We start from the raw sequence: 26,826 nt of genomic DNA, 5'->3' as shown, positions 1-26,826 counted from the left end.
GCTGTCAGCCAATCAGATTACAGATCATAAGTGAGACTGTTTGTAATTTTGATTTTTGATACATTGATATTTTCCCCTTCATTGTGAACATTGATAAAGACCATATTCTCCAGTAATTACTGTAGTCTTATTGCCTGTAATTTTTTTTTTAATTGGGCATAAATGGTGGTTCTCTTTTATATTTTGCAAAGACTCTGCTTTGGGATTTTGAGGAGTTCTTGATACCTATTTTTTCCTCCAGAAAAAAAGGTAGTAGGTTGACATAATTCATTGATCTTTTTTTGAAGCTAGTCTTGCAAATTTGCAGAGGTGTAATATGTATTTATATATGAATATCTGGCATTTTCACTCAGACATTTCCTAAAAATATGATGATGATAACACCTTTCATTGGTGTAGCGATTTGTAGTTTACCTAGGGCACCTTTGTGAGGTGTATTGTTTAATCATCACAACAACCCTTTGAGGTGAGTGGCATTTTCTGTCTCTGATTCCTTTGATATCTAATTATGAACTTTGGCTGATGATAGTTGCAGCATTAGAGAGTGTGAGCTTTTTCATTTGTGGTGCCTTAAGCAAATTTGCAAGGGAGCCCTGATGTTAACTTTGGCAGGTTTCATGCCTGCAAATATTGATTGAGCCAGAAGTCCTAGTTGTAAAATGTCACCAGTGAATGTGCAGCCAGTAAAGGCAAGGGAAAACTCATTACTGCAACTCATCTGTAACTTCTGGGTCAGGCCACTCACTACCATCTGGTAAAAATGAATGTTTGAAAACTCCCTTTTATTCTGACAAAAGGTAATCAGAAGAGGTTAACAGCAGATGATTTCTGAGCATTTCAATTTGGTTAGACCAATGCATCCACAAACGGGTTTGCGACATTCCATATGTCTAATTATTCCAAGAGGTATTAGAAAGCTTTAAAATTATGAAATTCCAAAATAATGGTAGGAAGGAATATAATTATGTGTGTACCCCCCCCCCGCCGTTGCCCCCTGCCCGACCGTCTTATTGAAAGTGTTTATTCTGAAATAGAAAAGGCAATTGGGAAGGAAGAAATAAGAAGGATTGCTGTCTTGAAAAATGTAATTTTTTTTTTTTTAATATGAGCGAGACTAGACATGTTTTACATTTCCTTAAAGGGGGAAGTATTAGGAACCATGAAGGAGAGTGTAAGTGGAAAGGTCTCTCCTCAATTGAATGAGCTTCCTAACTGAGTGATTCAAAGGTGGAGGCGGCACAGTTTAGGGAGGAGGTGAGTATCTGGTCACTGGAGGTGTTAGGAAAGCCCTGGCGTATGCCTGGGCAGAGATATGTTAAAAAGGATTCAAAACCTAAGATAGATAACTGGGTGAGATCAAGGGTGCCTGATGCCTGAACTGTCTCTAGATAGCCTCAGAATTATTGCAAGAAGTTGTGGATCCAGAAGTACACAAGCATTTTCTGAGAAATGAATACATAATCTCTCTCTCTCCTCTCTTTTTTTGTAAATGTGGACATTAAAAACACAAATTCAATGAAAAATATTACCAAATAATATATAGTAATTTATTTGTTCGTCGTCATTGTGTCTTAATCATTGGGTACCAAAAAATGGAAGTCTGGGGGGCAGGTAGTCCTGTCATTTTTTTTTTTTTCTTTTTTTGAGACAGGGTCTGTCTGTGTCACCCAGACTAGAGTACAGTGGCACGACCTTGGCTCACTGCAGCTTCCTGGGCTCAAGTGATCCTCTCACCTCAGCCTCCCCAGTAGTTGGGACTACAGGTGCATGCCATTATGCTCTGCTAATTTTTAAAATTTTTTTATAGGGACAGGTTCTCACTATGTTGCTGAGGCTGGTCTCGAACTCCTGAGCTCAAGCGAGCCTCCCTCCTCTGCCTCCCAAATTGTTGAGATTACAGGAGTGCGCCACTTCACCTGATTGGTCTTGTCAAATATTTTGACATTAGAAAAGGGATCCACATTTAAAAACCTAACTATTAGTGGTCAGAGTTCTTTCCAACCTTGAGCCTCTTTGATTTTTTTTTTTTTTGAGACAGAGTTTTGCTCTTGTTGCCCAGGCTGGAGTGGAGTGGCATGATCTCAGCTCACCGCAACCTCCGCCTCCCTGGTTCACGCAGTTCTCCAGCCTCAGCCTCCCCAGTAGCTGGGATTACAGGCACGCGCCACCATGACTGGCTAATTTTTTATTTTTAGTAGAAAGGGGTTTCACCATGTTAGCCAGGATGATCTCCAACTCCCGAACTCAGGTGATCTTCCCTCCTCAGCCTCCCAAAGTGTTGGGATTACAGGCGTGAGCCACTGCACCTAGCCCGCCTCTTTGATTTTTTAATCAAGTATGTCAGGAGAGATAGGGAGCTCAGTGTGGTGTTTTCTATGGACCAAACTGCTTCTGTACTTTAGCAACCCAGGCCTTTAGACTGGGTGCAGTGGCTCATGCCTGTAATTTCAGCACTTTGGGAGGCCGAGGCAGGCTGATCATTTGAGGTTACACATTCGAGACCAGCCTTGTCAACATGGTGTAACCCCATCCCTACCAGAAACACAAAAATGAGCTGGGTGTGCTGGCACATGCCTGTAGTCCCAGCTACTTAGGAGGCCGAGACAGGAGAATCGCTTGAACCCAGGAGGCGGACATTGCAGTGAGCCGAGATCGCACTACTGCATTGCAGTGAGCCGAGATCGCACCACTGCATTCCAGCCTGGGTGACAGAGTGAGGTTCCGTCTCAAAAAAAGAAAAGAAACATAGGCTTTTATGTACATGCATACGTATATGCATAAATGTCTGTGTGAAAGAGGTTATTGTTCTCAGCTTATAGACTGAGAAAACTGAAGCGTAGAGGGAATAACTTACTTTCCAGGGCTGCTGAGTAGAGGTGCTAGGATTTGAATTTAGGACTTCAAAACTGATTCTCCATACAGGTTGTCACCGTTGCAAGCAGATTAGGAATCATTAGCTCTAGCAAAATGAATTGAAAGCCTTTTCCTGTTGATGGTGGTTTATTTCTAGTTATATCCTGTCTAAAATAGCCACTAGTCTTGTGTTCTTATATTTTAATAGCAGCTTTGTTTACTTATTTACTAGTGGCTGCTTCTGGGTCCTCTTATTTTCTTACCAACCAGTTTTAAGGTAACATGGAGAAAAAGGAAAAGCACTATATTGGGATTTAGAAGCCTTGTGGTCTTGCTCACCATAGGCAAGTAGCTTAAACTCACTCACCTCAGATTTCCCTATTCTATTAATATAAAGAGAGAGAAAGACTAAATTATCTCCTTCTCCTGGTTCAAATTACTGTCTTTCCTGTTGTCTGATATCTTGGAAAGAGTACTTCATGCCCCATTTGGAAGATCCTTTTCTGAAGTTAGCCAAGCTCCTAAGTTCTAGATGAAGAATTGTTGGTTTATTACAAGGTTTAGAAGGTTTCCTTTGACTTTTTCCATTTTCTTATTAGAATTGGACATCTTTTTTCATAAAAGTACCTTTTACAAATTATCCCCTTTCTTAGCTAGGGAACTTGGAATGTTGAGCTGTATTTAGACACACACACATGCACACATTTACACTCTTACATTCTGATACAAATGCGCTCTTCACATTAATAATTGCATTGTGTGTTTTCATAATTTATCATAATGATGCTATTATTGCTCATTACAGAAGTTCTCTTTTTACCCCCCGCCCCCAAGCCTAATTGAGGTCGAGACAGCCCATAAATGTGATAATATAGATTGCATGCTCAGAGGAAATGGGGTTGGTTTCATAGTGGAGTTTTAATTTAGGATTCGTTCTGGTGATGTAGCCTCTTCCTATGGTACATTACTTTGAGCTCAATATAACTGCATGTTCCCACAGCCCCTCATTATAGCTACAGCTTCTCACTGCTTTTTAATTAAAAAAAAAAAGAGGGAAAAATGAAACCCAGAGCTTAGGTTGGATATTGTCTGGGTACGCAGGGAGTATCCTAGGCAGATTGCTTATTTAATTTTTTTAACTCCTTCAGAGCTCTCATGAAGATGTCTTGATTTCTGTTTTCAGGGGTATGGTTGGAGCCACACACACACACACACACACACACACACACACACACACGTGATAGGCCTCAAGATTATTGGCGAGTAAAGGCATCTATCTATTATCGTGAAGTCCACTCTGAGCTTGAGTGAATGGGAAACCTTTATCCTAGAAAGGCTACCAGCTGTGTGGTTGGTTGGTGGGAAATACTTAGCTTTTATACCACTTACCACCTATTGGGAGTAAGGCAGGGAATTGTAGAAGATTGTAAAAACCCTTAAAGGCTGATGTTCGGAAGTTAAGAGTTAATCATTTTTCTCTAGTCCTGTGGGCAGCAGAGGCAGAGAAATGACTTTATTAAGAACAGTTGCTTTTGTCATTCCTTCATCTTGAGGGATTCCAAATACCTTTTAGATACCAAAACAAATTAGTCTCCAAAGGTGACTGGTAAGAATGGCTTAAGCCTCTTGGGATTGGTTGTGTAAGACACAGGGAGAGCTCAGCCTGAGCTGTTGACCTCTGTGACAGGCTGTGAGTATTACATTCTTTCTGTGGATCAAGAGCCCTTTGGCTTCCCTTTGGTGAAATCAGTTTGACAGCTCTGAGCTTCTTCCCTGCTTACAATTCTTGTTTTGTTTTATATAACCTGTCGCTCTCTCAGTGGTGAATATTGGGTAAATATAAATTAGGAAGTTTATTTCTTGGTCAGGGTGTTGAGTTAGCTTCATAATTTTTAGTGTGAATCTTTCACGAACAGGCAGGACTTCCACTTTTTTAGTCCATATTTCATTCAATGTTGCTGGAAAGGCAAATCCATTTTAGCTTGTATCAGGGAGCTGGAACCCCTCAGATGGAAATCCTCTAGGCCTGTGCTATTCAGTGCTGTAGCCACTGGCCTCATGTGACTGTTGAGTATATGAAATTGGGCCAGTCTGTATTGAGATACACCATAAGTGTAAAATACATACCAGATTCCAAGGACTTAGTGTGAAAAAAAGAATGTAAAATAACAAATTAGTAATTTTTAAATATAGATTACATGTTGAAATGATATTTTGGGTATGTTAGATTAAATAAACATATTATTACCTGTTTCTTTTTAAATGTGGCTACTAAAAAATTTAAATTACATCTGTGGCTTGTACTATATTTCGATTGAACACTGTTCCAGATTGTTAAGCTCTGATAACAAGGCAGTGTTTGTCTTGTTCACACTTATGTGTCCAGTACCCATCACAGTACCTCATACAGTTGGCACTTAGTTGAAGAAATGAATCCTAACTCTTATTATTCAGAGTGGTCAAATCTCAGGAATGATTCAAAACTTTTCGATTTGCAGTGTTAGTGTTTGAAAAAGAGACATTTGCGGGTTAAGAAGAGAAATGAAGAGAAGTTCTTACAGTTTTTGCCTTTAGAAGGGAAATGTGGAAATAAACCATATCAGAGCCTTTGCATGGCGTATTCTCTGTTGGAGAGGGAGTTGGGAGCTGCTGTGTTGCTGAGGGAGCTGTCGCAGCTGGGTTCGGCTCTGCCGGAGAGGTGTCATGAGGAGCTAAAGCTAAAGCTGAATACTGTGTGTGAGGGAGAAGGTTGGAGAAACAGTTGGTGAACTTAAAGGTAGCCCTCTTAGGGATGTTATACTTAAACACTATTAATAAAAGTTAACAGAGTTATTCTTGTCTCAAGAATCCACACTGGCCCTGTTTATCCCTGTGTCCCTAATTATACATGACCCTGTTGGAAGCCTGGGACTGGCAGCTGATTGCTTGAAGACCCTTCAAGCGTTATGACTCTTTAGTAAGTTATTTGTTGAATTAATGATTTAAAAAGTATTGTTTTAATGTAACCAAGGTCTTATGTGACATATTTATAGGGGAATGTTCTTGCCTGAAAATTCCTCAGATCTGTCTCAGTTAGGGTCCTGGAATCTTGGCAGATTGGCAGTTTTCCAGAGGTCAGATTCAACTTTGAGAAGGGACCAGGTTGTCTTTGCAAGAGTTTATTAAAAGATCTTAGGCATCCTGTCTTCCTGTTATAAAATAGAGCTGTTAACTACTTCTCACTGCCAGAGATGTGGTGAAGATTGAAGTTCTGCAGAAGAAAAGTGCCATTTTAATGGGAATTAAATAAATGAAACTCCTCCCCTGAATTTTTTTTTTTTTTTTTTTTTTTTGAGACGGAGTCTCGCTCTGTCGCCCAGGCTGGAGTGCAGTGGCCGTCCTCCCCTGACTTCTGAAATGTTTGTTTTAAAGGAGAGGATTGGAGGATGTGTTTAAAGAGACATTGCTAGTGTATTTTTCTATTTTGCATTTCTTAACTGTGGCAATATTTAGCTTTCTCCTTTTAATTGTGGCCCACTGCCTTTTCTTTCTCTCCTCGGAGATAAACAATCTAGAAATCTCCTTTCCGTGGAGAACTATGGAGCTCATGCCTTGACTTGGCTGCTGCAGTAGGCTCACGCTAATCAGAATCGCAGCAGGGCTTCTTTTATGAGCTTGAAAGAATTAGTCTTCCCAGAGGGCTGAAGTTCCTTACCTGCTGAGGAGCTACAGATTTCCGGTTGGAAGGCTGCCCTCCTTTAGGATGAATCTACCTTCCCTTCCTCTTCTTACATGAAAACCACCACCTCCTTTTTTATTTGTAGCTTGTCTGTGGTTACTGGCATGTTGCTTTCCTTTTTATTTTTCTTTTTTAGGGTAGAGTAGTAATGATGATAGTAGATTTTTGTAATTTTTGTCCTTATGGAAAATAGAGTGTGTTCATATGAAATTATCATCTAGCTCAGGGAGACTAGGAAGAGAGTGAAAAATAGCAGGTGGTACCCTACAAACTAAATTGTCGAATGTGAGTTTTCTCAACAATGTCATATGCTCAGACTTACTAAAGCACCTGGGATGTGGAGCAAGCAGGAAACATGAATAAAGAGGGGAATGACTTTCTACCACTGGCAGAGTACAGTTCAATAAAAGTCAAAAGGGAAGATGTGTAACATGTATAATAGAAAATTTTCTCTTATTACCAAACAACTTAGCAGGCTGGCAGTGAAAGTGGCATTTTCTTCTGTTTGGTAGTAACGGACCACATTGCACCAAGCATATTGCTGGTGGGTGTGATTACTATATCAGATAAAGAAAATCTCATTGAAGAATCTAACACAAATGTTTTGTTGGAGAAGACAGAATCATGTGGATTACCTCACAGTGATGATTTTATGTATTTGTTCAATACCATTATGGTTTAGAATTCTTTCACTTGAAGTTCACAGAGGAAAGAATTATAATGTCCATTTACAGATAAGGAAACTAAGGTTTAGAGAGGTAGGCGACCAGCCCAGAGTCGAATCAGGAGTAAGTTGAGCTGAATGGAGACACTGGGCTGTTTGGTGTCTGGGCAGTGCTCTGTCTCTTCAGCTCTGAAGCCCCTTTCACTACTGCTCTGTTTTATTCTAATTTAATGGAAAACAACACTAAGAACTTCTTAATTGATTGCATTGTAAAAGGCAAAATGAGCTGGCTGCAGTGGCACACACCTGTAGTCTCAGCTACTCAGAAGGCTGAGGCAGGAGGATTGCTGGAGTCCAGAAGTTCAGGTCCAGCCTAGGCAACATAGTGAAACCTCATCTCTAAAAAGTAAACAACAACAACAACAATAAAAGGCAAAATGAGGTCCTAACAGAGTACGGTAGAAAGGTCCTTGGCCTAGGAGTCTGGAAGTGCCAGTTCTGTTTTCAGGGGTGCGTTAATGGTTTTGTGATCTTATGTAATATTTGGCTTCTGGGCTTTTATTATTATTATTATTATTATTATTATAATATTTGATTTAAAAACTTTTAATTAGCAAATAATTGTATATATTTATGGGGTACAAGGTGGTATTTTAATATATGTCTACAGTGTGGAATGATTACGTCAAGCTAATTAACAAATCCATCACCTTTAATATTTTTTCTGTGGTGAAAATATTTAAAATCTGTTTTATCAATTTTTAAATGTACAGTGCATTATTTATTATATTCAGCATACAGTGCAATAAGTTACTAAAGCTTATCTTCCTGTTTAACTGAAACTTTTCTTTTCTTTTCTTTTCTTTTCTTTTCTTTTCTTTTCTTTGAGACGGAGTTTCTCTCTTGTTACCCAGGCTGGAGTGCGATGGCACGATCTCAGCTCACCGCAACCTCCGCCTCCCGGGTTCAAGCGATTCTCCTGCCTCAGCCTCCCAAGTATCTGGGATTACAGGCATGCACCACTACGCCTGGCTAATTTTATATTTTTAGCAGAGACAGGGTTTCTCCATGTTGGTCAGGCTGGTCTTGAAGTCCCGACCTCAGGTGATTTGCCCGTCTCGGCCTCCCAAAGTGCTGGGATTACAGGTGTGAGCCACCACGCCCAGCCTTACTGAAACTTTATACTCTTCAGTCAACATTTCCCTCCATTCCCTTCCTCCACAGCCACTGGTGACGATCATTCTGCTCTCTACTTCTATGAGTTCAGCTTTTTTAGATTCTACATACAAGTGAGATTACGAGGTATTTGCCTTTCTGTGCCTGGCTTATTTCGCTTAGCTTAATGTCTTCCAGTTTTATCTAGGTTGTCTCAAATGTCAGAATTTCCCCGCTTTTTAGAGCTGAGTAGAATTCTATTGTGTATATATACTTTTATAAATCCATTCATCTAGTGACGGACACATAGGTTGCTTCCATATCTTAGTTATTGTGAATAACGCTACAACGCACAGGGCAGATATCTTCTCAGCATACTGAATTCAATTCTGTTGATTACATACCCAAAAGTGGGATGGCTGGATCATATAATAATTCTGTTTTTAATTTTTTGAGGAACCTCCATCTGTTTTCCATCATGGCTGTATTTATTTGTATTTCCACCAACAGTGCACAGAGTTCTCTTTTCTCCACACCCTCAACAACACTTTACCTTCTGTCTTTTTCATGATAGCCATTCTGATAGGCGTGACATGATAACTCATTGTGGTTTTTCTTTGCATTTCCCTGGTGATTAGTGATGGTAAGCTTTTTTTTTCATGTATCTTCTGGCCATCTGTATATCTTCTTTTGAGAAGTGTCTATTTAGGTCCTTTGCCCAGGCTCTGGGCCTTAACTCAACTCTTCTGTAAAATAGAATTGGGAGTGCAGTAGACATTCAGAAGTTACATATGTAATATTTTATATTTGGACTACTTGTGAGTAACTGTAGAAAAAGCTTTGTAATCTTTCATAGATGTGAATTAAAACCAGGTGCTAAGAGGTTGACATTGGGAGTTATATCTTGACTAGTACATGAGCCTAACCTGGCATCGCCATCTTAAGATAGCTTTGTTGCTATTTCCATATACATAGGAACTTTTGTGAAATGGCAAAACTGTATATAAAAAAATTCCCACTGACTTTCATGGTATATTTATAGAATCATTAAGGATCTGAAAAATGACCACATAGAGCTTTACTCCATGTGGTGGGAGAAATTGTATGCTGGCTGCTTTTGAGTCAGAGAATTCTTGAAAGCTTTTAGGATATTTGCTGTCTATGCCTTGCAAAGTCTTTTTGTTTTTTTTTTTTTTTTTTATTTTTTGTAGAGTCAGAGTTTTACCATGTTGCCCAGGCTGGTCTCAAACTCCTGGGCTCAAGAGATCTGCCCTCCTTGGCCTCCCAAAGTGCTGGGATTATAGGTGTGAGCCACCATGCCCAGCTTCTATGTCATGTCCAGCTCTAAAATCCTATGTTTCTTTTCTCTCAGCCCAATAGGGGCACAAAACGTCCCCGGGATGATGAAGAGGAGGAGCAGAAGATGCGTCGGAAACAAACTGGTACTCGAGAACGTGGCCGCTATCGGGAAGAAGAAATGACTGTGGTGGAAGAAGCGGATGATGACAAAAAAAGGCTGCTTCAGATTATTGACAGAGATGGGGAAGAGGAAGAGGAAGAGGTAACATGGCAGCGATGGGTGGGAGCTGAGATGGCCGGCCCTATAGAATGTAATTTTGGGCCAAATACTCAGCTTGTCTGAGCTTCCCATCTTCATCTGTAAAATGGGGTTAAGAATTCATATTTCATCGCGTTAATGTGAAGGTTAAGTGGGCTAGGGCAGTTGGGAAAGCATCTTGCGAGATGTAAAGAACAAGACAGAGTTTTCGAATTATCCAGGCAGGCTTCCTGGATCTTACTGAGGACACATAGAAGGCACTTGTGTTATTACCTTTGAAAGAGGGATCAAATTTTATCAAGTGGAAGGAAGGGCTTTTTAGGCAGAGAAAATGGTGGTATTAGCAAAGCAACAAAAGTGGAGAAGTTTAAGGGGGTGCCACATTGTTAGGTATTTAGATGTGACTGCAAAAGTACAGCTTAGGGAAGGAGACTCCTCAGGGCCTTTCTCTTTGCTGTTCCCCAAGATGCCTTGGGGCTTTTCCACTCATTCCTGCCTCTGGACCTTCGGACCTCTGTGCCCTCTGTTGGAATGCTCTTCTTCCTTGATGCTTTGTATGGCTGGTTTCTTCACATTCAGGTCTCAGTGAGATGTTTCCTCCTCCAAGAAGTCTTTCCTGTGTAGCCCTGCAAGCCGTTCTCTCATTCCCTCATCACTGTGTTCTGTATATTGTCTGCACAGCACGTATCATGATTTGAAATTCTAGTTGTTTATTGTGCTCATTGCTGTCCTCCTCCCAACCTCCCATGAAAACAGAGACTGGCTCTGTTCTGTTCACAGCTCTATCTTTGGTACCCAGAGCAATACCTAGCTCTTGGTGGGCCCTTAATAAATATTTATTGAATGAATAAATGAAGCTGGGAAGAGTGGAGGAAAAATATCAGTGATTAAAAACAAAATGACCTTACCTCTGTGTCTTTTTAAATCTTTAAGTGTTAACTTGTATGTTATTTCACTCTGGCATTTTGTTCAATATGAATTATGGAAATAGAGTCTTAAGAGCCAGCTGTTTTTTGGTTCCCTCAAAGACACGATGCTAAGTTTGGATTTAAAAAATGAGGCTGGCGTGTGAATCTGAGAAGAAGAAAAAATGGATTCATATTCCAAAAAGGTCTTTACTGTGTTGTGACAGTAGCTATTTCCTTATTAGGATTTGTACTAGTGTTAATTTGGGGGTCTGCCCCTAAAAGATGATGGCACTTTAGAAATATGTGGTGGGAGACAGTCCTGAATTTTTGAATTTCCTCTCTGAGGGCAGCAGCCTTGCCAGGGCTTAGACAAACAGTGTGTGTAGCACATCCTCCCTCCTTTCCCTCCTCACCAGCTTCTGCTCAATCTGTTAGCCCTGCAGCAGCAGTTAATTGGCAGGTATAATTCCCATGTAGGGCAAGGCTGGTACTGGAGGATTAGGATAGTAGCTGTCATGGGTAAGTGGTTTCTAGCCTGGGAGACAGAAATGTAATGTGGGACCAGCCCTTCTGTTAAGGGACAGGGAAAAAGAGATCACTTTGTAAAAATGACACATGGAAGGCTACAAGTCCAGGAGTTATTTTCTCACTGCCACCAAAGTCCAATTTGATGAAAAACAAGTGATGCTTGCCCCTGTAAAGTCACGTGAACTTGTAAAATATTATTGTCCTTTTTGTGCTACATCACCAGCATTCATCTTTCTGAAATCTCCCTCTGGTTTCTGACGTTGAGCTATTGGAGATACTGCTGTGGCTGATGACTAAGACTGATAATTCAGTTTCCCCCAGTGTTGGAGAGAAATTAAAGGAGGGAAGGCCAAACCCTGGAGAGGCTAGGACTTCGGAAATCCCGTGAGAGCTGTGTTAACACTAATGTGGTTTTTCTTCAGAGTGGGGCACGATGTTAGCTAAGAAAAAGAAAAGTAGCAGATATTGAGCTTGCTTGAAAGTGATTTAACTCTTTCCTAGAAATGTTTTGATTATATTGGTTAAATTCTAGTGGGATGTTGGGTACATTGTGCCTGTTGCTAATAATAACCATAACAGCTTGCATTCATGTAGTTTACAAAGCACTTTTATGTACATATTTTCTTTAGGTCATCTCTATGACCTTGAGAGATACAGGTAACATTTTCATTCCTCCCCTCCCTTCCCCTCCCCTCCCCTCTCCTCCCCTTCCCTCCCCTCCCCTCCTCTCCCCTCCTCTCCCCTCCTCCCTTCCTCCTTTCCTCCCTTCCTCCTTTCCCCCCTTCCTTCTTTCCTTCTTTCCTTCCTCAGATCTTCACGGAGTACCTGCTGTGTGCCAGACACTGGAGAGTCTACTTGTGCCACAGAACAAGTAGACATGGGCTAGCAATGGGGGTCTTTGCCCTGGTTTGGGGTTGGAGAGATTATCTGGGCAGATCCTGCCAGATCCTTACATAGATCATGTGAGGGGTTTGGGATTTTATTCTCAGTGTGTGGTGGATGAATTCAGGAAAGATTTAGGAGTTAGAATTAGCTGGACTTGATGAAGCTTTGAGGAATATATTCAGCAAAGTAACATTGTCACATGGCTAGTAAGTAGTGAAATTAGGCTCTGAGTCTTGACTGAGCCAGGACTCTGACTTGTTTTTACCACATCAGGGAACCTCTCTTTAAGCTGTAGACCCTGGGGAGGAGGTAGGGGTTCGATAGAGAACCTTGGGATCTAGGAATCATTGGTATAATCTAAGAAATGTGTCATGCCGAAAATGAATTTATGGGTAGCTCCCACTTAAAGCCCAATATGTGGAAATAGAAATTTAATAATAGAATAATAGCTAACATTTTTGAGTACTTATAAAATTATGGGATGATTCAGTGCTTTCCAAAAGGATCTATTTCAGGTTCTCTTAATAGCATTTCTTTATCGCTTTTAGGCTTGAGTTATGGTCAATGACTACAAAGCTGTGAAGCTTTGAGTTGGGATAGTATTGAGAGAAGCAGGGTGCATTGCAGCACACTAATTTAAACTGGAAGGTAAACTGAAGATAAAATGTGTGAAATTTTAGTGTAGATTTTTTGGAGAAAAAATGATTTAGTTTTCAAATATTCATTTTATTTGCTTTCATAGGTATTATTCCAATGTATGAAGCCAGAAAATTCTGTATGGTCTACTAGCTTTTTTCTGCATTCTCTAGGCAGGGTTACTAAATTCTTGATGCTACTTCAGGATTCAAAGTACCTGTCTGAATTCCTTCTCAGCATCTAGTAAGGACCAGGCAAAGTAATATATAAGAAATGCTAAGCAGTGACTGTAGCTAATTAACAACCATTCTTAGTTAACGCACTGTACAAAAACAGGCAGTAGGTTGGATTTGGCTCATGGTCTGCAGTTTGCCAACTTCTGCTGTAGGAAAAGATTAAGGGTCACTGTCACTGACCCAGAGTTTGACCTTAAACAATTCTTTTAAACCTTTCAGTCTTATCTTACATGGATAGCAAAGGAAGACAAGGTAAATGTATAATAATATTATCTAATATTGTTGCTTACTCTGTGCCACACAGTTCTGCTCAAGAAATGTTTGTTGAATGAGTGAGTCTTTAACACCTTTTCTTTTTTTTTTTTTTTTGAGATGGAGTCTCCCTTTGTCACCCAGGCTGGAGTGCAGTGGCACAATCTCAGCAACCTCCGCTTCCGGGGTTCGAGTGATTCTTGTGCCTCAACCTCCCGAGTAACTGGAACTACAGGCGTGTGCCTGTATTTTTAGTAGAGATACAGTTTTGCCATGTTGGCCAGGCTGGTCTTAAACTCCTGACCTCAGGTGATCCACCCATCTTGGCCTCCTGAAGTGCTGAAGTGCCGAAGTGCCCAGTCAGTGTTTAACACCTCAAACTGAATTTCCTGTGTTACAGATAGTGGGCATTATGTGAGACATCGAAAGTGATATACACAAAAAGAAGCATGTGATTACAGGCCCTTAATCCTCATTGTAATCGGGGAGATAAAGTGTGTACTGTGGCCGGGCACAGTGGCTCACACCTGTAATCCCAGCACTTTGGGAGGCTGAGGTAGGTGGATCATGAGGTCAGGAGATCGAGACCATCCTGGCTAACACAGTGAAACCCCGTCTCTACTGAAAATACAAAAAAAAATTAGCCAGGCGTGGTGGCATGTGCCTGTAGTCCCAGCTACTCAGGAAGCTGAGGCAGGAGAATTGCTTGAACCTGGGAGGTGGAGATTGCAGTGAGCTGAGATCGTACCACTGCACTCCAGCCTGGGTGACAGAGCGAGACTCCATCTCAGAAAAAAAGGTGTGTACTGTACATTTAACCCAGAAAGATCAATGGCAGAGTGAGGTGGGGTATAAGAGCCACCGGAAAGTAGTGACAGTGAATGTGAAACCCCTGGGGACTGAAGTTGTTGCATTTGTCTCTTTGTACCAGGAGGAGCCATTGGATGAAAGCTCAGTGAAGAAAATGATCCTCACATTTGAAAAGAGATCATATAAAAACCAAGAATTGCGGATTAAGTTTCCAGACAATCCAGAGAAGTAAGGTTCTGTTCTACTGACACCCTGTCTCCTCTGTGGCGTTTCGTTGGCTACTTTTGTTTTGGGTTTGGTTTGTTTTGGCTTTTGTGATTGGGGCCAGGAATTCCAGGATGACCTCCATGTTTGGGAAGTCACTAGAAGGACTCCTAGGACTCAAAGTCAGTGATACTCAGGGCTGTGGTTTATTACACAGGGCACACAACGGGATCAGCAAGGGAGAAACACAACATCAGGTGGCGTCTGGAGAAATTCAGATACAGGCTTCCTATGTTTTTTCCTTCCCAGTGGGTGGGATCATACAGACATGCTTCTTTCTTCAGCAGTGAAATGCAAACATGTGTGCAGTGATACAGATTGAGACTCTGAGTTCAGGGTTTTTATGGAGGACTGCTCATGTAGGCATTCTCTGCCAGTAATAACTAACAAAATTGTAGGCTCCTGGAAGGAAAGCAGCTGTTCAGTGCCCTGGGCTGACAAAGCAGCAACCTTATCACTTAGGGAACATTTCAAAAGCCAAGTTCCTGGCTGCCAGCCTAGGGCCAGCCTTGTAAGCCAGCCCTTTTCAAGATCAGCCCTGCTATGTTAACTCTCCTGCATTATTCTTTTCAATGCCCAAAGAAGACTGATCGTGCCTGCCATTAGTGATAGCTTTACTGTGGAGATCATGTCAAAGACTCTGAAGTTAGACAAATATTGGTGTGATACACACATGCCTTTGAATAAGTCACTTCCCCTTTCTTAGCCTTGGGTGTCTCATCTGTATAAGGAAATAATGCCTTCCTCACAGAGTTGTATGAAGATTAAAGGAGAATAATGGTAAGTGTTTAGCTTAGTACCTGGCACATAGTAGGTGCCCATGAGATGACAGTTAACGTGAGTTTTACTGCACTAGCACCTTGGTGCACTGTGAAGTGCTAATATGAGGAATCTGGCATCTTTCAGTCTGTCTTGAATCCTAACCAAGGGGACTTTCACATTTATACAGTTTTAATGTTCTAAACCTCTCTTTCTCTCCCTATCTTTGTCCCTCCCAGGACATACAATTTTAATGAATCTTAATATGCCCAAGGCCCCCAGGCAATTAACAGTTGAGTAGTACAGTCTTTGCACTCAAGTTTATAGGTTACTAGGGAGACTGACTATAAAGGCAAGGTAGAAGGAAACAGACACTTGAAAAGAGATATGAGCAGAGTTCTGTGGGTGCTTAGAAGAAGAAACAGTATATACCAAGTTGGGAGCTATTGAGGGCGTCACAGAAAAGATAGTAGTTGAGTTGAGCCTTGAAGATTCATTTTTATTAGGCAGAAAAGAACACAGAAAGGCATGCCAGGCAATATGAGGAGCATGAACAAAGGCCCAGAGGTGTCAGAGGGCACAGAGTCTTCACGGCAACCTAGTGAGGCCAACGTGGTCAACTGTGTTGTCCCTATGCTGTGAATGAGAAGGCAGGGTGGGGAGAATGTGGTTACTGGGCCTAGGGCCACAGCCCTCTTTGATAGTAGGAATAGCTATTAATAGAGCAGGGCCCAGCTTACCCAGCACCAGAGTCCTTTCAGGTTTTGTACTGATCTCCACCATACAGGAGCACTGTGTGTGTGTGTGTGTTTGTGTGTGTGTGTGTAATTACACGAGTAATGCATGAATAGATTGTCATTCTGAAAATACCAGTGGTACATGAGTAGAGTGAAAAATGAAAGTTCTCCTTCACTACTCTGATCTCTTTCTATTCCTCTGCCTAGAGGAACCTTGTGAACAGTTAATTATGCGAATGTATTTGTTTCTACTCAAATCACACCGTACATATTCTGCACCTTGATCTTTTGGGTCATATAACAGATCTGTCCATGGTAGTACAGGCATGTCTACCTTGTGTTTTTTTTTAACTGGTGCATAGTATTTCATGGTTTGGAAATACCATGACTTATTTAATTATTTTCTATTGATGGACATTTTATTATTTTAAATATTGACTTTTATGAAGAATGCTATAGTGTACCTACTTGTATATGTGTCTTTGTGTGCATATGTTTCCGTAGGATAGATACGTAAATTTGGAATTCCCGGATTGAAGGGTATGTACATTTTAATGATGGCTACTGCTAATTTTCTCACTCTATTTTTAAATTCTCCTCCAGCGGCAGCATCTCTTTTCTTGTGTTCTTGCCCACAATGCATGTGATCAGTCTTTAACATCTTTGCCATTTGTTTTGTTGTTATTTCTGTACTCAGTGGTTCCTGCATTATACTCTGTTCCTTTTAGGAGATGGACTGTGTCTTGTTTGTCTCTAGTGCCTACCACAGTACTTGCCTTGCTGTAGGTGCTCAATAAGCATAAGAGAGCTTATGTAGTGCCTGTTGTCTTTATTACGTCCCCATTGCTTGAACCTAAGGATACATTATGAAGAAGCTATGCTGCAGGTTAATAACACGGGAAATGTAAGAAATTCAGCTTACTTCTTTGAACACCGGTATTTCCTTTGCCCACTTGGTAGATACACGTCTGTCAATATGGAGCAGAGTTTCTGCAGGTTATGTTCACCATCTACATCTTAGGTACTTAGTGTTACAGTTCATTAACTGGTTTTAAGACAGTGTGATTTTATTTTAAAAAATCAGTAGTGTTTTTGATTCAGACAATGTATACAATAGTTTTAGAATTGAACATATGAAAATTGAAATTATGCATAAAGAACTTTTTTTTTCATGTCAAAAAGCAGTTAGGAAACTACCTTGTGTTTTAACCTTGAGTTCTTGAATTCTTACTGGTGCAGTGTCTTTCATAATTCTCTAGATCAGCGAGGTGCAATTAAGATGAAAATTGCTAGAGCGTATTCGGATGAAACTTTCCGGTTGAGATCAGAAACATTCAAATTTATTTTCCCATATATCCAATTGTCATTTTGATCGCGTACCCAAAAATGCCTCTCTTCATTGGACTGCATTTCAGATTCAGTTGACAGTTCTCCTTATGCAACCTCCAGTTTGCACCGCGCAATCTTTCTCCCAAACACCACATTGACTGGAGTGTGCTGTTTCCCTAGAAAGTCCTTTAATTGTTCTTCTCTTTATTTTTGCAGGGACAGATTTACTTAGTTTACTGATTTTCAACCTTTTTGGTCTCAGGATCTCCTTGTACTCTTAAATTATGGAATATCTCAAAGTGCTTAGAAAATTCTGGAAAATACAAGAGTAGACAAGCACACATTTCATTAGCCATCAGGGCAATGATGTCATCATGTCATGTAGCCCTTCAGAAAGCTCCATTGTACACTCCTGAGAGAATGAGAGTGAAAAAGGCAAATGGTGTCTGAGATATATTATAAAATAGTTTTGATCTCTGAAAGGATCTCCAGCCACCCCACTACCCCATCCTGGGGTCCTAGGGACTACGCTTTGAGAACTGCTGATTTAGTTCGATGGAGGGAGCATCATGTTTCCCCACCAGTGATTGCATTTAGGACTTGTCAATTTCTGCAGCTTTCCCAGTGTTTTTGAGCTTTGCTGATCATTTGCTAATATTCACCTCTGTGGTTGAAGGAGAATATCCTGCTGGTCTGAAGCAAATGCACATGGGCAGGCTAGGAAAATATTCTCTGTCATATCAGATGGAATCGATGACCCCATCTCAGCCTGGGTTACTGTTTTAATATGTTGCTCTATTGCTTTCCCGTCACCTCTAACTTGATCCTTTCCCCCAGCTGTGAGTCATCTATTGCTGAAAGTATGCCTAATTCCTAAAGACAGTTCTCTGCAAATAGTAGTGTGTGCTTTAAATGAATAGGCTCCTGAGTAGGCTGTGCTTGGTCAGGCAGAACAGAAGACGACTGTGACAGCATAACAAACTTGAGGGTGCATAGATTCATTGAGTACTTACTATATGCCAGCTATTATTAGGCACTGTATATATATTATCTCTTTTAATCCTCACTATAGTTTAGGAAGATAAGGAAATCAGGGTCTAGCAATAAGTTAGTTAATATTCTGTGTCTTCCTTGATCAGGTTGGGACACCACACTCTGTGTTCCAGTGACACTTCTCTTGGGTAGTGCCAGGCACCCTTATAATTAATTGTTTGTAATAGATTATTTATATTTGATGGAGGCCAGAAACTGGGATTATTTTATCTGTTATATCCTCAGTGCCTAACACAATGACTGGCACCTAGTATGGGCCCAGTAAATATTTGTCAATTCACTGTTCATGGCCACACATCTAGTAAATAGCATGGCTGGGAGTATGACCCAGGTCAATCTCATTCCCAAGTCCAGCATTTCTCACGATATCTTGTTACTCACGTAACACTGGACCCAGTATATTTTTGTAGTATTTCCCTGCTTGCAATTTTATTCTCTGCTTGTTTGTTTTGTTTTGATAATTTTCTGACTTCCTGAACTTAAAAGCATTGGGTTGAGACCATATTTGGAAGAAGAGTCTCAAAGTTGGAAGGAACTTGAGAAGCACAGTCTATTCTACCATCTAACTCTTGGTATTTTTTTTTTTTTTTTAATGTTACCCTTTATTAACTATCCCAGTGAGAAGGATCTAACTTTCCAAAGAAAGCTATTCCATCATTTGGCATCTTTGGCTCTTAAAATTTCAACTCAGAATGAGAAAGCATTTCAACAAATTCGTATATGAAATCTATCTAGACTCCTTAGAATCTTGGTCATTTCCCTGAATTGGTTTCCACATCCCTCCTAAAAGATGGTTCCTTGAACAGATGTCATGAAGTTTTAGGGTCATTAAATCAGTGTAACTCTGTATTGTTCTCTTTTAAGTACTCTAAAACCACCTTGTGGCAGCTGTTTTCATCTGTGCCCCCATTTACAGGCATCTCCCAAGTTTCTGTGTTGGACCAAGGCCTGCGTCAGGTGCTGGATGTCCAGAGATGAATAAGGAATTGTCTCTGGCAGAACTGTCTCATGTTCTGATTTGTGTCACAGTTATGGTTCACTAAAGCCATCAAGTTCGGAAAGAAACACATGTGCCCTTATGAAACTGTATCTTTCCCAGCCTTCACATTTGTACTTGACTTTTTGGTTCCCTGCAGTTTTCTGTGTGGATCCCAGGTAATTTTCCTTTGGTTAGATTTGGCACATTATTATTACCTGTCAGGAACTTTTGAATTGATTCTGTCAGCTGCTGTGCTTACTGTCTCTTTAAGCTTTGTGTCATATAACATTTTTTCGTTTTGCCTTTTATCTATCTTTGCTCATGTTATTGATTAAAAAATAATAATAAAATACTTGATCTAAACAGGACTAAGCACAGACCCCTCCAGGTGACTGACAGTCTTTCACTTTTTTTTTTTTTTTTTTTTTTTTTTTGAGACAGAGTCTCGCTGCATCGCCCAGGCTGGAGTGCAGTGACACGATGTTAGCTCACTGCAACCTCCACCTCCCAGGTTCAAGCAATTCTCCTGCCTCAGCTTCTCAAGTAGCTGGGATTACGAGTGTGCACCACCACACCTGGCTAATTTTTGTGTTTTTAGTAGCAATGGGGTTTCACTGTGCTGGCCAGGCAGGTCTCAAAACTCCCGACCTCGGGCGACCAGCCCACCTTGGCCTCCCAGAGTGCTAGGATTACAGGCATGAGCCATCACGTTGGCTGTTGATCACCCAAATCACCAGATCTTATCCTGCACTCAGCACGATTTTGTTTTTTACTGTTTAGTGCCCAGTCTCCCTTGTCGGTTCTTCCAAGTGAACTGGAAAAACCTTTTGTCAGGTTGTTCTCCAGAAATCTTGTATATACACATTCACATAAGGCAAATAAGCCTTAGAGGTTGGGTTCAAGGATTATATAGATCTCCTGGCCGATGGACTATTTGAATCTTTCTGCACCAGCCTTACTGAGTCATTATTCTGATTTAGCTTCCACACTTCAAGTGATCTAAAAAAAATAATCTATTTGCAAGCAGAGAAGGGAGCTTTTTAAAAAAAGGTATTGGGGGAAAATCTTCCTAAAATAATTATGAAATTTACTTGGAATAATAAGTGAGAACAGGCAAGGAAACACTAAAAGATAACAACAACAAGGGAGTGTTTTGCAGCAACAGACATAAAACATACTATAAAGCTATAACAATGTGAAAGTGTAGTCCTGACTCAGAAATTCACAGACGAATCAATGAAATGGAGTGAAGAGCCCAGAAACAGATTAAAGTACAGATTAAAATTTAGTGTATGATAGATGACATTTTTTTAAATCTGTGGGGAAAGGATAGATTATGGTATTGGAGCACTTGGCCAAATATTTGCAGAAAATAAAGTTAGATCTGTGGCCTGTATCAATACACTAAAATAAATTTCAGATGGATTAAATATTTAAATATATAAACATAAAAGTACACCATAAAATATATCTTCTTTTAGCATAGAAAATGTTTTGCTCAGGATACATGTAAAATAGAGTTCATAAAGGCAAAGATTTTGCTACTTGAACTTTTTAAAACCTTTATGTCAAAAGGAAAAAAAAAGCCTTTATATCAAAAAGCACAATGTACAAATTAAAGGGCACTTTATTTTTTTGCAGCATAGAATAGAGATTAATTTCCTGAATATACAGTGTTTATAAATCTATAAACAAAATGAGCCTCCTAATAGGAATGGGCAAAGGATAAATACAAATAGTAAACATTACAAGAATGTTAACCATCTTACTATCAGAAATGCAAAATACAAAATGAATTTTCTTTTCTATCTCAAATTGGAGGAAATACTCTTTGTGAAGAGGGTAAGGGGAAACAGGCACTTCGTGTGCTATTGGTACTTTCTGGCAAAATATATCAAAATCTATTTAAGTCATTCATACTCTTTGACTTGGCCCTTTCCTTCCTGGGAATTTATCTTAACAAAATAATTAGGAATGCATATACATCTTAGTGTCATTTGTTAAAGGGAAAAAAAATTGGAAATTATCTGAATGCCTGACAAAGGGGGATTGGTTAGTTAAATCACAGTATATCTACTCAAGGGAATACTATGTGGCCATTAATTTATGATTTAGAACAGGGATTGTAGATAAGCTTAATCTGCCACACCCAGCCTGTGATTGATTCATAGTCTGTTCTTGGAACGCTGTGTTGAGAAGGATTCTGAGGCCAGCCATGTCAGCTCAGCAGGGAAGAGTGCTGTGGTGAGTGAGGGATTTTGCCATGTAGAAGGAGAAGGACCTATAGCAGTTTGTCAGGTATTGGCTTATCCTATTGTAGTAGAATAATGATAAGGGGAATTATTTAGCCTATATTAACAACAACAGCAAAAATTGAATATAGAACTATATACTATATAGGCTTACTTTTGTGGGGTAAAGTCTGTGAGTTGAGAAAAATGACTTAAACATACAGGCAAACATACATGGTATTAAAGCAGTTGGTTAAACATTCACAGAAAATAAAGTTAGATCTTTGCCTTATATCATACACTAAAATAGAATTTAAAGGTCTGTGAGTTGAGAAAAAGGCTTAAACATACAGAGTATTTTCAATGGTTATTTTTGGTTAGTAGGCTTATGGATGATTTGTTTATGTTTTTGAGGGCTTGCTTTTCTTTCCCTGGTTTTCTACTAGAAGTATATTATAACTGGGAAAAAATATATAAGCATATAATTAAAAATACTAATGGAGAAAAACAATAATAGATGTTGTCTAAAATGTGGACATGTTTTAAAGAATTCTAAGTCTCTAGATTTTGTTCCTTACTGACTGCAGATTTTTGGAGAAGCTGTATCTACCCAGACCGACAGCATCTGGAAGTTGATGAGTCCTGTGTGACTTCAAGAGTCCCTGTTTGTGTCGCTTTTCTTTGCGCCCTCGATTTAATTCAGTAGGCATCTGTGGATATAAGAGACAAAGATATAGTTCCTGTCTTTAAGAAGTTTACTTTCGAGAAGAGAAGATAGACATATTACAGTAATAGTAGCAGCAATAGTAAAGAGAACAAATACTTACGTAGTGCTTTTTTATGCTAGACATTGTTCTCAGTGCTTTATATGTCCTTACTCATTTACTCCTTACAGCGGCCCTGTGAGACAGGTAACATTATTGTCCCTATTTACAGAAGAAACCGAGGCATAGAGAGGCTAAGTAGGTGGCTAAGCCAGGTTCATACCCAGATAGTCTGACTCCAGAGTCAGTTTAAAAACTGCTTCCTCTCAGTCACTCTCAGTTGGGTATTGTTCAATTGCCTTACGCCAGATTAGCTCATTTCCATCTCAGAACAAACCCTCCTGTCTTGTTCATCCAAGGCTTAATCGGCATTTCTTATATGTCAAACACCGGGGGAGGGCATGCAGCGTGAATGCAAAGTAGTTCTGTTCTTAGCGCCTGGGCGTAGGTTTGTTGAAAGGTTTAGGTGTAGAAATGTGAGTAAAGTATCATGCTGTGTAAAGTTGGTGGTGATTGTAGAATGCCAGAGACTAGGTCTGCTTTTCTTTGGTATCTGCCTCTGAATCAGCTCCAAAGAGGAGGGAGAGGGAGGGTATTTTTAGATACAGAAAATCTTATCTTCCTTTGGGTAAGGGGAATAACTGGCCCTTGATCTGAAGTGCTGTAAAATCCTTTTTGGATGGGTAGTAGGATAACTGTGTTCAGGGCAACAGAGTGAATTGCCACACCAAGGGGTAATGGTAGCTAATCTATAGGACTGGTGGGCAGATCGTTTAGTGCTACAAAATGCTTTGGGAGCCTCTGAAAGGCAGCCTGTGACTGCAAGAGTAAGGGAACCCTGTAATGAGATCTGAATCCAAGATTGATTTTTGTAATGAGGAAATCGATTTCCCAAGGAAATTGTGTGACAGTATGGTGTTTGGATGAGTGTACTTCTTGGTTGGTCTGTTGTAGACACTTTGACAGATCGTCTTGTTGTCTAGATTATTGCTGTTTGCTCCTCATTGCTGATAGTGCTCCTTTACTTCTAATGATGTCTTGTTTTCCCTCCTAGGTTCATGGAATCCGAGCTGGACCTAAATGACATCATTCAGGAGATGCACGTGGTGGCCACCATGCCAGACCTGTACCACCTTCTGGTGGAGCTGAATGCCGTACAGTCGCTTCTCGGCTTGCTTGGACATGATAATACAGATATCCTTTCAGATCTGACCTCAGTAGGAAAGCTGACATGGTGGGGAAGTGCTATTTACTCTCTCTCCTGTCTCTCTTTGTAGATGTGTGCTGTAAAATCTGATGTTCTGTTTCCATTCTAATTATCTTCTATCTTGAAACACACAGTGCTTTTTACTCATTGGAAAATCTGGTTTTTCTCTCTTAACAAATCTTGCAAATCTTGGGCAATCCTTAATTGTCCTATTTGCTCTTATTAGTACTAGAATTAATCGTGATATATTTGTTCATACATTAACAGCTTTACTTTTTAGGATGTGGATTGGAAGGCCCCTTATGGGGGCAAAGCCAGACAGATTTGAATCTGTTAATTTAGGCATCTTTCTGCTAACTGATGGTCCAGTGGAGTTGAGACTAGAGAAGGTAGTGAACCGTGGTAGAAAGCACATTTGGATGTCCAGGAGGACAGGGGAGCTATTCTGTTTTATTCATTCCTATATTTCCAGTTCCTAAAAGCGAGGCTGGCTGTGGTGGCTTGTGCCTGTAATCCCAACACTTTGGGAGGCCAAGGTGGTTGGATTACTTAAGGTCAGGAGTTTGAGACCACCCTGGCCAACATGGCAAAATCCCATCTCTAAAAATATAAAAATAAAAATTAGCGGGACGTGGTGGTGCACACTGGTAGTTTCAGCTACTCGAGAGGCTGAGGCAGGAAAATCTCTTGAACCTAGGAGGCAGAGGTTGCAGTGAGCCGAGACCATGCCGCTGTACTCTACCCTGGGCAGCAAAGTGAGTGAGACTCCATCTCAAAAAAAAAAAAAAAAAAAAAAGGACTGGGTACAACACATAATAAATAACATTTAATATTTGTTGATTGCATGTTAGGCCTAAAGAGACAATCTAGGTTTGACTCTCAGCCTCATTTTTGTGTGAAAGATGGTGCCCCTCCACAGCTTGTATTCTTTGCACAGGTAGAGTTAATAATTTTTGTCTTTCAGTGTTATTTTTATTTGTTTTTAGAGACAGGGTCTTGCTTTGTCACCCTGACTGAAGTGCAGTGGCATAATCATAACTTACTACAGCCTCAAACTCCTAGGCTTAAGTGATCCTACTCCTTAGCCTCCTGAGGAGGGACTACAAGTGCATGCCACCATCCTAGCTAATTTTTATTTTATTTTATTTTATTTTTTGGAGATGGGTCTTGCAATGTTCCCCAGGCTGGATTCAAACTCCTGGCCTCAAGTGATTTTGCCTCAGCCTCTGGAGTAGCTTTCCATGTTACTGAGAGGATCAAAGGAGTGTATAAATGCTGAGCACAGTTCCTGATACGTAGTAGGCACTTAGTAAATGTTACTTGTCACTGAATCTGAATCGTGACTTCCAAAACCATTTTATACTTTATCTTGGCTATCAGATATGCTGTAGCTTTATTGCAAAGGCTTTTGATGTGTCTGTGGAAAGGGTTATGTTCATTAAACCAAATTCTCTTCTAGTAGTTGTTCTGTTTAAATCCAGATTTCCAAAGGTAAGAGACAAATGAAGTTAGTCTGCTTGAGTGATATTCACAGGGAATCTGCTGCTGCTTCATGTTATTTTCATCTTTCTGGTAATCTCTCTCCTGAGAGCGTGTCTGACTAAATTCTTGCCTGGCTGATAATTCTCATAGAAATAAATCAGTGAATAATTTTAATGCAGGCTTCTTGAAGGACTGTCTTAAGACATTTCTGATGCTTCATGTAATGTTAGATAGCATCAAGAATTGATCTGTTAGCTCCCAGATTTATGACTTTGTTCACCAGGGTTCGCTGTGGGGTTCTGGGTTGTATAAGGACCCTAGTTAGTTAACTTGTTGCTGAGTGAGCTCAGTACATGGTCTCATGAAATTTCACTCAGTAGACCTGCTGTGAGTGGTCATGATGTACCAGGCACTGTGCTAGGCCCTTGGGAACCATAAGCTGTGCTGGTTGCTCAAGTAGCATCAGTCAGTAAATATATATTGGGCATTATCTTGGTCTGTTTGGGCTGCTATAACAAAATACCGTGAACTTGGGTGGCTCATAAACAACAAAAATTTATTTCTTACAGTTCTAGAGGCTGGGAAGTTCAAGACCAAGGCACCAGCAGTTTTGGTATCTGGTGAGGGTCTGCTTCCAGGTTCTTAGATAGCTGTTTTCTCACTGCATCCTCACATGGTGGAAGGAGTGAGGGAGCTCGCTGGGTCTCTTTTTAGGACACTAATCCCGGGGGCTCCACCTCCAGGTACCATCACATTGGGGATAGGCTTCAACATATGAATCTGTGGGGGGATATAAACATTCCTTCTTTGCAGGTAACTGCCATACACCTAGCTCTATTCAGGGCACTAATGATCTTCACAGATTCAGAGACTACGAGTTCTAGTTGTTACTTCACATTTCAGTTCACCTACAGAAGGGTAGATTTCGGAATCTGATCAGACCTTAAAGAGGACTTAGCTGAGCACCTTGTTTGTTTTTACTTAGTGACAAGTGTGAGGTCCAGATGTTGGACAGCTAACTTGAGGTTAAGACGGGCACTCCAGGTCTGTGATTTTCAGTCCAGTGTTCCTCCAGTGCACCTCGAGTCTTCCTGTGGGATTTACGACATTGCTGACAGAGTCGCATGGTCACCTGTTACCCTGTGTATTAGTACAGAAATGACTTATTTTCTTTCTGGAAACACCACTCTCATTCTTTTTTCTATTCCTGCTAACTCAAAATAATAGTAACAGCTTTTGGAAGATACTGACATTTTGCTGATTCACCAGCCTGGCTCCTGCTGGGGAGAAGACTGACACACAAAAAAACGCTGCTCGACATCGGCATATTTGGGAAAGGCAAGGGCACAGATGTTCCAAGTTGTTAAGTTCTGGTCTTTAAAAAGGGAAAAAACACATCCCCCTATAATAACTTTGACAGATTGCCATTTCCCTCCTGTTTTCTGAGAGCTAAACTGTTTTTTTTTTCCTCTTGTATGCCAACCTGCACCCAACTGCCCTAATGATATTTTTTAAAATCTGATTTTTAATTATGTCTTACATCAAATTTAAAGTGCATTTGAAATTTTTTTAATTACCTTAATTTTAATTAGAGGCAGCAATTAGGGTAAATGTCATCCTCCTCAAAGTACGATTTTTCTTGAAAGTGATTTCAGGAAAGGGTAGGTCCTCTTGACTTGCATCTACCATATCCTCTGTTGGTCGGAACGTTGCTCTCCCTGCAACATTGCACTCTGCTGCTTGTCTTATCTGTGATCTATAATGGAAATCTTTCTTCAGGAAACGGTTGTTAACAATTTACTGTTGTACAGCTGTAAC

The 26,826-nt window shown here is 40.3% G+C and overlaps 2 protein-coding genes across 2 annotated transcripts in view; both read left to right on the top strand.

Annotated features, from left to right (window-relative positions):
- VSTM2L (V-set and transmembrane domain containing 2 like) overlaps window positions 1–26,826 on the top strand; it is a 381,776-nt gene that overhangs the window by 160,325 nt on the left and 194,625 nt on the right. The gene's annotated exons all lie outside the window — the stretch shown is intronic.
- CTNNBL1 (catenin beta like 1) overlaps window positions 1–26,826 on the top strand; it is a 225,823-nt gene that overhangs the window by 77,698 nt on the left and 121,299 nt on the right. Inside the window, exons 3-5 of the mRNA XM_050807117.1 lie at window positions 9,763–9,951; window positions 14,325–14,431; window positions 23,374–23,515. Of these exons, the coding sequence (XP_050663074.1) occupies window positions 9,763–9,951; window positions 14,325–14,431; window positions 23,374–23,515 (438 nt within the window). The remainder of the gene's footprint in view (window positions 1–9,762; window positions 9,952–14,324; window positions 14,432–23,373; window positions 23,516–26,826) is intronic.

Source organism: Macaca thibetana, chromosome 10, assembly GCF_024542745.1.
Source record: "Macaca thibetana thibetana isolate TM-01 chromosome 10, ASM2454274v1, whole genome shotgun sequence".
Taxonomy (NCBI): Eukaryota; Metazoa; Chordata; class Mammalia; order Primates; family Cercopithecidae; genus Macaca; species Macaca thibetana.
This window is presented reverse-complemented; position numbering and strand designations above follow the sequence as displayed.